Raw genomic sequence first — 14,527 nt, 5'->3', positions numbered from 1 at the left:
AAGATTATAAAAAAAATATTCACTTAGTCCATAATAAAATCAAAAATTTTGTAAAAAAATATATATAATTTTTAATACACAAAGGCATTTTTGTCAGTTCAACATAAAAAAATGGATGAAAATCTAACGGATTGGGCTAATTGTTAGACGACTGTTAAAATAAAGAGGGTATATATTGATAATTTTTCAAACATGAAAATATTCGTAATTATACCAAACTTTAAGAAAAATTATTGTAATTTACTCTTAAAAATTAATATACAAGATTACTAGAGTAGTTTCCCTAAATTGGAATTACTCCTCAAAGCAAATATTTATACTTTGTTAAGTGTGAAGATCTTAAACTAATTAATTTTGATTTCAAAATGTATTTGGACAGAAATACTCTTAAATACATGTATTTTTTTTTTCACGAAATAACATTTTCGCCGTTCAGTTGATTTTACGAACGCTTTTCTGTCGTGTTTATTTAAAATTAAAATATTTCAATACTTCTAATAAATTACTTCAGTTCATTTTATTTCTCTTTTAGATAATTAAATAAGTATAATAAAAGTTTTGATTATATAAGGGATAATTACACTTCCCTTTTCTGAGATTTGGTGAAATTAGACGTAAACTCTCTATGATTTGAAAAATTACATTTAGTACCTATAATATTTGCTTTCGTCTAACAAATAGGTACTCCATTAGTCAAAATTCTGTGAATTTGTTGATATTAACAAACGAATTTGAATGAAAATTGATATTTACCCTCGATTGACTTATTGCAAGTCAAACTATTTTTTTTTTTCACGACTAAACTATCCTTAAAATAGTGGATAACCTTCCAATGCGCATGAACGCATGAACACGTATGAGGGTCATTTGGTTATAATAAGATTTATCTGACCTGCAATAAATCAATATTTTAAGTCAATCTAGGGTAAATATAGGTTATTTCTGAGTTTTTTTGTTCATATAAGTAAATTTGATAAATTTTTGACTAAAGTAAACTTTAGAAGTACTAAATATAATTTCTTAAACCATACGAGATTTATGTGTAATTACACCAAAAAACTTTAACAAAGGAGAGTGTAATTATCCCATTATATAACACGCATGGAACATCCTCCTACTGCTGGTCATTAATGAGGTTGTCCCATTTGATATCAATGTGAAAAACTCCAAAACGTTTTCCTCTCCTTGAAACATGAGAAGGTTGGGTAGCTTTCAAGTCCTAGCAATTAGTTCCTGCGGCCAAAGGGGGGAGAAGACATCCGACTCGTGGATCAGCCGGTTCTCTCGATTTAAACGCATTAATTTCTATGTTATTGAGGATAAGGACGTGGATAAACCCGTCTCAATTTTGACAGCCGTCGCTATTTTCCTCCTTGGCGGGCTCTATGAATTATTTCCTCAATTAATTAGCTCATACGTAGGTTGTATTTTTATTCCAGATTAACATTTAACAAAAGAAAAAAAATATGAAATATTTATTCTGATGTTAAGCGGATTTGGACGGTACAAAAATAATTAATGTAGACAGTTATTTTTCATTGATTGCGGACGAGAATGTTGAGAAACTTATGAGCTTAAAGGTTTTTTTTTTTTTTTTAATTTTTTCAGGATTCAATCGTGAGACATATACGAAATCAGAATGAACAATACTTCGAACGACACCAATCACGTCGCTCGCACTAGAAGAAATTTAACATAACATGATTAATTGTCATGATTAAAAATAAAATATCCGAGTAAATAGTCATTGAATTGTTGGTTGTAGTTTTTGTGAGTATGACTAAAATATTTGGTAGTAACCCATAAGTAACTATGACAAGAATAATTTTCATGGTGGATAATCTAAATTTTTATTAAACAATGGTCAATAATAATCATTTATCATAATTTTGATTCATAACCAATAAATTATAGTCAATAGTAGATTTTCTTCTAATTTTCATGGTGGATAATCTAAATAATCCAAACTAGTGCCAAGAATTAATTAAAGTTCAAAGTTTGAATGGCTTAGCAACCAGATCTAAACGCAAGTGAGATCATTATGTTAAATTAGTTTCATTGACCAGAAGGGCTAGATTGGGTAGACTCTTTCAAAATTTACATGTTTTCTTTAACCTCAGTCAATGTTTGCTATAAAACGGCACACAATCTAACATCTTATTTGTAGCATTAGTAAGTTTAATTTCTCCTTCAAGACAACCTCAGCTACCTTCTATCTCTCTCAAGACTCTTTCACTTGGAGATAGAGAGAGAGAGAGAGAGAGATGGGTTCTTGTGGAGTTATGAAGAACAACTTCTTGTCGTTGCTTTATTCTCATGATAGTTCAAGCTGGTTATCTGCTTCCACTGCCATTCTTCCTGTCAAGAGGCGAAAGGTTCTGACAGCCGCATGCAGTTTTTGCTTCAATTAACGTTGTTTGCTCTTACTTCTTACCAGGGCTGACTGACTATTTCTTGTTTCACCATTTCCAGTTTTCTGGGATTGCGGCTGTTCAACACGACGGTAACACGAGTGATGACATAGGTGTTGTGAAGACCCCGAGAAGTCTCAATTTTAGTGGCGATAAGCCCTCAACTCCAGTATTGGACACTATAAACTATCCCATTCATATGAAAAATCTCTCTCTTGAGGTAAATTAGTCAATCTCTCTGGATTCTCTCAGATTTTTACCTTATTTAGGACAACTGCAATTTACGTCCCATAATTTAAACTTTTTTTTTATGATTTTGATCCTATTATTTTAGCACTCATCATTTTACTCCCATAAGTTACAAAGATTTGCAATTTTAGTTCTAACGACATTTTATTAAATCCTTAATAGAGAGAGTACATGATTTGCAAATGCTCTGTTAAGTAACTGACTAATTCATTCAATGGAGGGAGCACATGATTTGCACGTGCTTTATTAAATATTTAACGAAATTTATGGTTGAGACTAAATTGCAAGTTTTTGTAGCTTATGGGACTAAATATGATGAATGCTATAATAATAGGACAAAATTGTAAAAAAAGTGTAAATTGTTGGACATATGTGAAAGCGCCGTTCTGCAATTTATACAACATAAATGAAGTAGAGAAAATTCTTGATCAGGATGAATATGAAGGTAAAACTTGACTTGATAAAGATGAAATTTTGAGGCAATAAACATTGTAAATTCATTTTTTTCTCAATTAAAATTCTTCAGTATTTAAATCAGACAGCGTTCGATTAAACAATTATGAACAGTGAAACAATTATGACACGTAGATGTAATATTGATATGTATAATTTTGAGATGCCAACATGAGGCAATTATTTGGTATCCACATACCTATTAAATCACCAAGATTCAAGTAATTAAACGGGGATGAGGTTGATATGTAGGACTACTTAAATAGACTCTCAAAAGTCAGCTCATTTTCAGATGGATGGAGACGTCTCTTAAATTACTCGATATCTGATTTACTTGGAGGGTTATTAAGTCAATTTGTTGCTGTTAAGCTAAAGTCAGATTTAATGCAATTTACTCCCGTAATATTGTCTAATTGTCAAATTATTCCTATAAAAAAAGTAGCAATTTACTCCCCTATATCTATTAAAATGAAGCAATTTATCTCCCTAGACATAAGGGTAAATTACTTTATTTTAAAAAATACAAGCGGATAAATTACTGTATTTTTAAAAATAAGAGAGTAAATGACTATTTTTTCCTTATAAAAAAGGTAATTTGCACATTTACAATATTAAAGGGAGTAAATTGTATTTTTCCCCGCAAAAATCACTCAAGTATATATGGACGTACGCACAATGTTTAAACATCAGGGACGGGACATTGTTTTCCATGTTAGAAAGAAAAACAATGTATAAAGTATTTAATCATTGTTTTCTTGTAAGCTTAAACAAATCAGTTAAAAGCAATATTTTGGCCTCGTAGGAACTAGAAAGATTGTCGGACGAACTAAGGGAAGAGATAGTGTATACGGTGTCCAAGACAGGAGGGCATCTAAGTTCCAGCCTCGGCGTTTCGGAGCTCACTGTTGCACTTCACCACGTTTTCAACACACCTGAGGATAAAATTATATGGGATGTGGGTCACCAGGTACAACATTCTTGTTTTTTTCTCTTTAATTTTATTACATTTTACGATGAAAGTTCTTATTTATTTATATTTGATTAAATTATATCAATTACATGATAAATGCAATACACCTATAAAGTAATTGTTCATTTTTTTTAATTATATATAAATAACACGATAAATATATTATACAATATGTATATATATAATTATATATATGCATTTTTTTTTTTGTGTGTAATTATATCTAAGAAAGTGTGGACCGACAGGCGTATCCGCACAAGATTTTGACAGGAAGAAGGTCGAGAATGCATACAATCCGACAGACGTCCGGGCTGGCGGGGTTCCCGAAAAGGGAGGAAAGCGCACACGATGCCTTCGGAGTTGGTCACAGTTCAACTAGTATTTCTGCTGGTCTAGGTGAGTATATTTCTTTTTTGCAATTTTTTCTTTACCTAACATTTTTAATTAAAAAAATATCATCAAGGTGAGTTGTATTTTGACATGGGTGGAATATTATTTAATTTCAGTTTGAAAAATAATGCTGTGGTTCAATATATAAAAGAAAAAAAATATTTTATCAGAAATTAATATTTTTGTCAAAATACTTTTATATTTAAGAAATTATTTTTGTCAAAATATACTTTTGATTGGAAAAAATACTATAGTTCTACTAAATATGACGTATTTATTTACAAAATAATTTAGTCTCGTACCATATTTATATATTTGTTTGTAACTCGTTCTTTACGAATTAAGTTTTAACTTAATAAAAACAAACTTGTAATCATATTTCTGAAAAATATGTTGTAATGTGTTTTTTTAAGATTAACTTTTAATAAAATATGTTTGATTCACAGACTATATTGTTGTACTTGAGAACTCCTATATAATATTATATAAGACTAGTCAATAATTTAAATAATTTATTAACTAAGAACTAAATAAATCCTATATAGACATATTAAATAAATTAAATTCAACTTAAAATTAAATGACCATATAATTTCACTTGCCTTTAACAATATGTATAGTGAAATATAAACGTATATAATAATTTAAATAATTTATCACCTTAGAATTAAAGAAGCAATCTTTACTACTATTTGACAAAAATATTATTTTTTACATATAGATTTGTATGCAAGGGATTAAATTGTAAATATAATTAAAATGTAATGGACTAGAACAATGATTTAATGTAATAAAATTTAGAGCAATAAATTAGAAAAATCATATAATTTTGTGAAATTAATAACGAGAAATTGTTGGAGGGACTAATTGAAGATAATTAAAAAGATATGAATGATTTTAAAGTTGGTTTGACAAATCAAGAATGAAAATGAATTTTGCCCTTTTATAAGTAATAGTATGTAGATTTTAATTTTAACAAACCAAACTATAATGTGAGAGTGAGCTTAATTCTTTAATATGATTAGAGTAAAAAAGAATAAATCATTCCTGACATCATAAATTACTATAATTTAAAGTTTTATATGATTAATATTTTAATCATGATCATACAAACCTATATGTAAGAACTTAATTTTTAACATGGTTTTAATATTTACTATGTATGAAAACATTTATAACAATTTTAGCCGTGATATATGTTTTGACTGCACCTGTTGAAATAATAGTTAATAATCATTGTCCAATCATGACGAACTATACATCATTTTCCATAATTTTTTATTTATAATTATAATAATTAGCGGCGACATGAAAATCATATTTCTTCTAGTGTTAGTATCGACTTTCAGATTGAAATTCCTGTAAATAGTGCTTGCTAGTTTCTTCTCATTAAGCTGGTTTCGCATTTACGATCGTCAGGAATGGCGGTAGCAAGAGACCTACTAGGGAAGAACAACCATGTAATATCAGTGATAGGAGACGGAGCCATGACAGCAGGACAAGCATACGAAGCAATGAACAACGCAGGCTTTCTGGATTCGAATCTCATCATCGTCTTGAATGATAACAAACAAGTATCGCTGCCCACAGCAACCGCCGACGGCCCTGCTCCCCCTGTCGGGGCTCTGAGCAAAGCCCTGACAAAGCTACAAGCAAGCAGGAAATTTCGCAAACTCCGTGAAGCAGCAAAGGTAGTAAAAACACTTCCGTTTCCTAGTTCTAATGTAGTTTCAAGAATCATCGGTAAAATCAGCTGATTCAGGCATGTTGCACTTTTGACAGGAGATGACTAAGCAAATGGGAGACCAGGCTCATGTAATGGCGGCTAAGGTGGACACTTATGTAAGAGGAATGATGGGGAAACCTGGGGCTTGCCTGTTTGAGGAACTTGGGATCTACTACATTGGTCCCGTAGACGGCCATAGTATAGAAGATCTTGTCTATATATTTAAGAAAGTTAAGGAGATGCCGGCTCCAGGGCCGGTCCTGATTCATGTAATAACGGAAAAGGGCAGAGGATATCCTCCAGCCGAAGTTGCTGCAGACAAAATGCATGGTGGGCATTCCGTTCTAGCGAAACGCCTTTCTGAAATGGTTTAAGTATGAGGAACTAAGAGATGTCTGGACCTTATTTTGCAGGTGTGGTGAAATTTGATCCTAAAACTGGAAAACAGATCAAGTCTAAACCGAAGACGTTGTCATATACACAATACTTTGCCGATTCTTTAATAGCTGAAGCAGAGCAGGATGAAAAGATAATAGCTATCCATGCTGCTATGGGAGGCGGCACTGGCCTTAACATTTTCCAAAAACGTTTTCCTCACCGATGTTTTGATGTTGGGATTGCGGAGCAACACGCCGTCACGTTTGCTGCTGGTCTAGCAACTGAAGGCCTCAAGCCTTTCTGTGCTATTTACTCGTCATTTCTGCAGAGGGGTTATGATCAGGTGAAGAGAGCTCAAAACTTTATATTTTAACGTTTTTGCACCAAAAAAATTGACAATTTCAAGAATCTTATTAGAGATCAAAATAACGAGTGCAGGTTGTTCATGATGTGGACCTTCAAAAACTTCCTGTGAGATTTGTTATGGACAGGGCAGGACTGGTCGGTGCAGATGGTCCGACCCATTGCGGAGCGTTTGACACAACATACATGGCTTGTTTGCCAAATATGGTGGTCATGGCTCCATCAGATGAGGCGGAGCTCATGCACATGATCGCAACAGCTGCAACGATTGATGATCGGCCTAGTTGCATCAGATACCCTAGAGGAAACGGCGTTGGCGCTGTTCTCCCGCCAGGCAATAAAGGAACTCCTCTGGAGGTATTTGGCCTTCTAAATTTTCTTATCAATAACAATCACTGAAATTACTCCGACCATTCCTGGCAATTAGTATAATTACAGACTACATCCTTCTCTTCCGAAATTACAAACATCTGACCTGAGGCTCATTACATGATTGTCTGAATTCTCACTCACCTTTTGTTCCACACAGATTGGAAAGGGCAAGGTGTTAAGGGCAGGAAATAGAGTGGCCATTTTAGGTTTTGGAACAATAACTCAAAACTGTTTAGCAGCAGCCGAGCTTCTTCAACATCATGGCATATATGTCACTGTGGCCGATGCAAGATTCTGCAAGCCTCTCGACGGAGACCTGATCAAGCAGTTGGCTCAAGAGCATGAGGTTCTAATTACTGTTGAAGAAGGATCCATTGGAGGATTCAGTACCCATGTTTCTCATTTCTTATGCTTGAATGGGCTGCTAGACGGAAACCTTAAGGTAAAAGCTTCTACACTTGAGCATATACTGTCAGAAATCAAGAACGACAAGCAACAAGTCTCGATAAACAAGATAGGAAAACCGCTAATGTAATACGTTCTTATTTAGGATAGGTAGTTCGTTTAACTCCAGCAAACGTCACGAAAAAATTGGACAAAAGTACGCAATTACACAAAATCAGACATTCTATTTTTGTATCATCCTAACCTGTACTTGTTTCTTGCTTTTCATGGTGCAGTGGAGGCCGATGACGCTCCCTGACAGATATATCGACCACGGGGCTCAAAGTGACCAGATTGATGAAGCTGGGCTCAGCCCAAAGCACATTGCGGGCACTGTTTTGTCACTAATTGGCGAGGGAAAGGACAGTTTCTAGTTGCTGAACCTGTAATAATTACCTGGATGGAACTAAGAGGATAGTCTCCACAGGGACTCTCGTTTTATACATCTTGTACATATGGAGATAGGTTGGTCATGAGAAGACCAAATCCATGAGGGGAAGTTTGTCTTGATTTACTTTCCTGAAAGAAGAAATAAGAGAAATAGATCATGTAATAATTTATAGTTTTATTCGGTGGAAAACGTTGTGATATATTGTTCTGCAGAAAGAAAGTTGTCTTGATTCTTGAATTTGGGTTATGTAAGTGGGAAGAATAATCATATCCATTTTTTTTATATATGTTCAAGTCATGTTTTTCTTGGATAATTTATATCGACAACTTTTAAAATTAAATTTAATTATATTAATATATCTAAAATTAAAAGTACAGTCATATGAGGTTGTAGTAGCACTACAAAAATAATAACATTGTACCATAGCTAATTGTCATAAATAAAAATTAATAGTCGTACTAAAAAGAATTATTGACAATGGTCACGCAATATTTGTTCAAGTGTTATTTTTGCGAGTATGTCGGCAAAAATAATTTTCATGATGTATAAATTAAATTTGTGCATCGATTTTTCTTTAACCATAGTTAATAACAGTTATGTACCATAGCATTAATCTATTGTTAAAATCGTATGCAATACTAACTTTTCTTCTAGTGTTGTAATTATAAGTGCATTGCCTATTTAGGACCAAACTTTGCAAACCATGATTAATACCACTATAAGAAATAATGTTATAAGCGACAACACAAATTCCTTATAAAATACTAGAATTCGTCACTAATTTACATTAGCGACAATATTAACAAGAAAAATATTTACTTTGTAAGCAGCTTAATGCTGATTATAGCATCCTTTTTTTTCTTTGTTGCTGATATTGTTAGAAATTTTACTACCGAAAATATTATTAGTAAAAAATTTTCGAAAAATAATTAATTTTTCTGTTAAGGCCAGCTACGAAGTTTGGCAATATTAAAGTTTCTTTATAATTGTAGTGAGAAAATATTTTATTTCTAAATGTTAACTTTAAAATTATTAGTCATTGCTGCATTTATTGCTAATTATCAATAAATTTACTCTCATTTCTAATTTTATAGTTGTTGACATAATCTCTTGAAATGAACATGACAAATATTTTGTCCTCAGCTAAAATCACGATAAATATTGATTTCATAGTCAAAATTTATTTATTTTTACTGCTTTTATTTTATCATAATAAATAATTTAATTTATTATAATTTTCAAACGACAATCATTATAATAGCATATATATATATATATATATTTGTAATGTCTTGCAACGTCTATAAATTATTTGTGTGGCAATATTGTTGGCGCCCACATCGTTTCTCATAAAGTTAGTGGGCAATATTTGTCATAAATTCAGAGCCCAAATGTTTCATCTTGTTGCCATAGTCTCTGAAGCCCAAAATTGCAACCAAAATATATATTGAGGCAAAATTATATTTTTTTGTCATGTAATTATATATTGTAAGACTTTTGTTTTTGTAATTTATTTTATTTATATATATATAGTTTTTTGTTTTGGATGAATTTAATTCTGAATATCAACTGTGTTACATCAAAGATGAGATCTATTTCAATATGAAGAATATAAAACTATCAATACATGACTAAATTTGTTAAAAAATGATTAAATATGAGATGTTAATGACTAAATTCATTATAAAGAAATAGCTAAATATACATAAAGTAAGTCACATGATAAAAAATACTAGCGACCTATAATTACAGGACAAAAAAAAAATGTAATTTTGCGGGTAAATTATATGTTTGGTCTCATAAATGAACATGTTTCTAATTTTGATTCCACACTCAAACAAATTCACACATTGAGTCCCATATGTAGTTTTTTTTTTTTTTTTTTCAATTTGAGGACTATTGAGGGATTTCCGTCAACACATTGAGTCCCATATGTAGTTTTTTTTTTTTTTTTTTTCAATTTGAGGACTATTGAGGGATTTCCGTCAAATTGATAACGGCAATTGCTCTCTATATCTACAAATTGATAAAGAAATAGCTAAATATATACATAAAGTAATTCACATGATCAAAAATACTAGCGACCTATAATTACAGGACAAAAGAAAATATAATTTTGCGGGTAAATTACATTTTTGGTCCCATAAATGGACCTGTTTCTAATTTTGGTTCCACACTCAAACAAATTCACACATTGAGTCCCATATGTGGTTTTTTTTTTCAATTCGAGGGCTCTTGAGGGATTTTCATCAAATTGATAACGGCAGTTGCTCTCTATATCTACAAATTGATAAAGAAATAGCTAAATATATACATAAAGTAATTCACATGATAAAAAAATACTAGCGACCTATAATTACGGGACAAAAGAGAATGTGATTTTGCCTATCTACATATTAGTGTAATTTCCGTGAAAATATTTATATTTAATTATAATGTTTGTAATTAGGTATGTTAATTTGGTAATTAATTATCTTTTTAACTAATATACTAATTATCTTTTGCTTTTTCTTATCAACATATTCCTTGAAAGTTTTATTCAAAATAGTCACTTTATAAAAAAATTATCAATTCATTACATATCTTTATAACAATATATTTTTTAAAAATTTCTTAAAGTTCAAATTAAGTATATTTTTCAAAATATTTTTAAAATAACAATATAAATAATGCTCCTTACTCTCAGCATACTATCTTTTTGTCAAATTCCAAAACATATAATCCAAAAATTCATATTTTATTTATCTTTTATACATTTAAAATTAGCCGTCGTCGCATACGATGCCTCGTCCCACGAGCATAAATTTTTTAAGTGTAAATTAAAATACAAAAAATTCGGTTAATATGAAACAAAGTGAAGAGAGCAACGTGTCAGAATGCGGAGTTTAACCTACATTATATTTAAATTCATATATTTTACCAATGTTTTGGTATAAATATTTTACGTGTTGGCTTCTGTTGTAATTAGCTATAGAAGCACACTCAATGTGTACGCGCAATTTATATATTTATTATATTTATTCAATTAATGACAAAGAAAAATAAAATAAAATAATTAATTGATCATGTAAAAAATATTTAGTCATGACCATTAATGGGAGGCCCAAAACCCACTGCTTACTTGGATGGCTCTTATTAATCACTAACGCCCACTCATTCAACCCATGACCCGATCCAACTCATACCCATAACCTGGCCCGATTAGCTTTTAACTCCAAAAATAAACCTAAATCATTTTCACTTATCTCTCTCTTTCTCTCAGATGAAGCAGCCGTTTCTCTTTTTCTCCCTCTCTCTCAAGCCGCGGTCTCTCTTCTTCATTCAAATCCGTGTTCTTGAATCTTTCAACAATGGCTTCCCAATGGTGTTGGGAAGATTGACCACCACCATTTTCATCCTCTCTTGTCACTATAAATATCTCTCCTCCCTCTCATTTCTTTAACCTGAAAAATACATAAGAGAAAATTCCTTATTTTCTTAAATCTCTTTGTGAAAATTCCTAGTGGTTAGTTTAATCCTTTTTGGCTAAGTTCTTTGTGAACTAGTGGTGTATTCTCTTGGTGAAAAATGAGCAACCGTGAGTTGTTGTAGTTGTCGGCCTTCTTGTAGCCGCGTCAACCGCCTCGAATCTTTGGCTCCCTGAGCTGACATTCTTTATTCGCTTATTTGACTTCTGTAATTATTATTACCATAATATTATTGGCTTGTATTATTTAAGGGTTCAAAACCCCCTAAATCTGTAATAGTTGAGTTAGGGATTTACTAGCTTCCGCTGCAGGGTTTATACCCAACAGTGGTATTAGAGCCGTAGTTTCTATTTCCGTCTCCGACGCCGGTAAGATTGTTCTTTTCCGCTTCGTGCGATTTTTGTTTTTTTTTTTTTTTTTGGCATAATATTGACTGTCTGAATTTCTTTTTTTTTATGCATCTTTTTAGTGATGGTGGAGTTATTTGTTGACAGAAAAATGGTTGCAAGAGTAGTAATGTTTTTCATTAATGTGATATTTGTTTAGAAGTAAAGAACATTATGCAATTTTAATATGCAGTTCGAAAGCAAAGGAAATTGGAGAATTTTGAGTATTCATTTATGTGGAAATTAGTATGTCTATTGCTATTTTGTTGTTGATTTTCCACTGCTTTTGGCGAAAAAAGGGTTGCTGAAAATTGTTGTTTTGTTGTTTTTAAACCATCAATCTGCTGTTTGTTGCTGTTTTTTAGTTGCTGTTTTGCTGTCTATATCTGTAGTCTTTAGTTGTTGTTTTGCTACTGTATTTTTCACTGCTACTCGACAGAAAATCTTCGAGAAATTTCTGAAATTTTTTTGTAGTTTAGCCGTTTTTTTGGCCTCTGATAGTCTATTATTCTGCCTCTATTTGTGGCTATTTACCGCTGTAATCGTGCTCTCAAATTTCTGTGATATATTATTGTTGGCCGATTCCCCGATCTCCCTGTCAAACCACTCACTTGGCTGGACCCTTGAGATCGCAGGTATCTGGTCGAGATTTGGCTTGGGAATTCTTGATTTTCTTGCTTCGTGAATGCTACATGATAATTTAACGCTAAGTGCATTATGATTGAAGAATATGTTTTTTTTGGCTTTGTGAAAATGATCGCTATGTACACTTGTGTTGTGAGTAAAATTAATGCTTAGTGCATTAAGTAATGTTCCTTCGTGAGTATTGTTAGTCTTTATGTCATTAGCCTAAGTGGCTAAATGTTTTTGAAAATAAGCCTATATGGATATTTAATTTAGCCTTAGTGGCTGTATGAATGAACCTAGGTGGTTGTGTGATATTGCTTTGGTCACGATTTTTATCTATGTGGTTGTGTGATTGTGCCTTAGTGGCCATATGTGTATGCCTAAGTGGCTAATTGGGTCTTCGTGAAATATGCCTAAGTGATTGGTTAAACCTAGGTGGTTTGTTGAGCCTTTGTGGCTAGTTGAGTCTTTGCATGCCTTGGTGGCCGTTTTCTCCTATATGGTTGCGTACATTAGCCTAAGTGGCTGAAAAAATCTAAATAGTTGTTTGATGTAGCCTTGGTGGCTTGTTGATTCTTTGTGTGCCTTGGTGGATGGTTGGTTGTGCTTTAGTGGATGGCTAGTTGTGCCTTGGTGGCAATATGCTATAGCTTAGTTTCATTTGAAATTAACTTAGTGTTAATTGTTGTAAATTTTTAAAAATGCTAATTGAGCTGAGTGTTATACTTTGTTATATCATGTTACTAACATCTTTTTCCCAGGTAAAAGTCCTCAGCTATAATGAATGCCAAAGATTCGGCTTTTGGCTAGGTTCCCAATCGGGTCCTGTTCCAAGGTAGAGAATGTAAAAAAAATATTTGGCCCATGACCAATAATGGGAGGCCCAAAACCCACCACTTACTTGCATGACTCTTATTAATCACCAAGGCCCACTCATCCAACTCATGACCCAGTCCAACACCATGCCCATAACTCGACCCAATTAGCTTTTAACCCAAAAAATAGCCCTAAATTATTTTCACTCATCTCTCTCTTTCTCTCATATGAAGTAGCCTTTTGTCTATTTCTCCCTCTCTCTAAAGCCGCGGTCTCTCTTCTTCATTCAAATCTGTCTCCTTGAATCCTTCAACAATTGCTTCCCAATGGTGTTGGGAATATTGACCACCACCATTTTCATCCTCTCTTGTCACTATAAATATCTCTCCTCCCTCTCGTTTCTTTAACCCGAAAAATACATAAGAGAAAAATCCTTGTGTTCTTAAATCTCTTTGTGAAAATCCTTAGTGGTTAGTTTAATCCTTTGTGGCTAACTTCTGTGTGAACTAGTGGTGTATTCTCTTGGTTAGAAAGGAGCAACCGTGAGTGGTTGTGGTTGTCGACCTTCTTGTGGCCGTGTCGACCACCTCGGATCTTTGGCTCCCTGAGCTGACATTTTTTATTCGTTTTATTTTGTTTCTGTAATTATTATTATCATTGTATTATTTAAGCATTCAAAACCCCCTAAATCTGTAATAGTTGAGTGAAGGATTTACGAGCTTCCTCTGCGGGGTTTATACCCAACAGACCACGACTAATATTCTTTCTCACAATTCTTATTAACTTTAAATATGCATGAATAAATATTATTGAGACATAACGATATCCAACAATACTATGATAGTTGAAGGAGTAGGCTACAAAACGGAGAGTTTAGCACTCCGATATTTAAGTCAGTAATGTTCTTACCGAAAAAATGATAATGAAAACTTGAATCAATGTGATAATAATAGTTGAATATGATATGAAATGATGAAATTAGTGTAGAGTGCAAAGAGTGAGCTAAAAGTAGCTTAGAGAGAGAGAGAGAGAGAGAGAGAGAGAGAGAGAGAGAGAGAGAGAGAGAGAGAGAGAGAGAGAGAGA

At 32.6% G+C, this 14,527-nt stretch overlaps 1 protein-coding gene across 1 annotated transcript; it reads left to right on the top strand.

The window, feature by feature from the left end:
- Window positions 2,163-8,431, top strand: LOC105155662 (probable 1-deoxy-D-xylulose-5-phosphate synthase 2, chloroplastic). Its single transcript, XM_011071576.2, has 10 exons — window positions 2,163-2,375; window positions 2,473-2,631; window positions 3,916-4,080; window positions 4,329-4,479; window positions 5,893-6,164; window positions 6,256-6,529; window positions 6,613-6,920; window positions 7,016-7,297; window positions 7,470-7,754; window positions 7,993-8,431. Exons 1-10 carry the CDS (start codon window positions 2,265-2,267, stop codon window positions 8,128-8,130), a joined length of 2,145 nt encoding a protein of 714 aa, XP_011069878.1. The 5' UTR covers window positions 2,163-2,264; the 3' UTR covers window positions 8,131-8,431.

Source organism: Sesamum indicum, linkage group LG2 (assembly GCF_000512975.1).
Source record: "Sesamum indicum cultivar Zhongzhi No. 13 linkage group LG2, S_indicum_v1.0, whole genome shotgun sequence".
Lineage (NCBI taxonomy): Eukaryota > Viridiplantae > Streptophyta > Magnoliopsida > Lamiales > Pedaliaceae > Sesamum > Sesamum indicum.
Note: the sequence above shows the minus strand (reverse complement) of the source record. Positions and strands in the feature narration are given on the sequence as shown.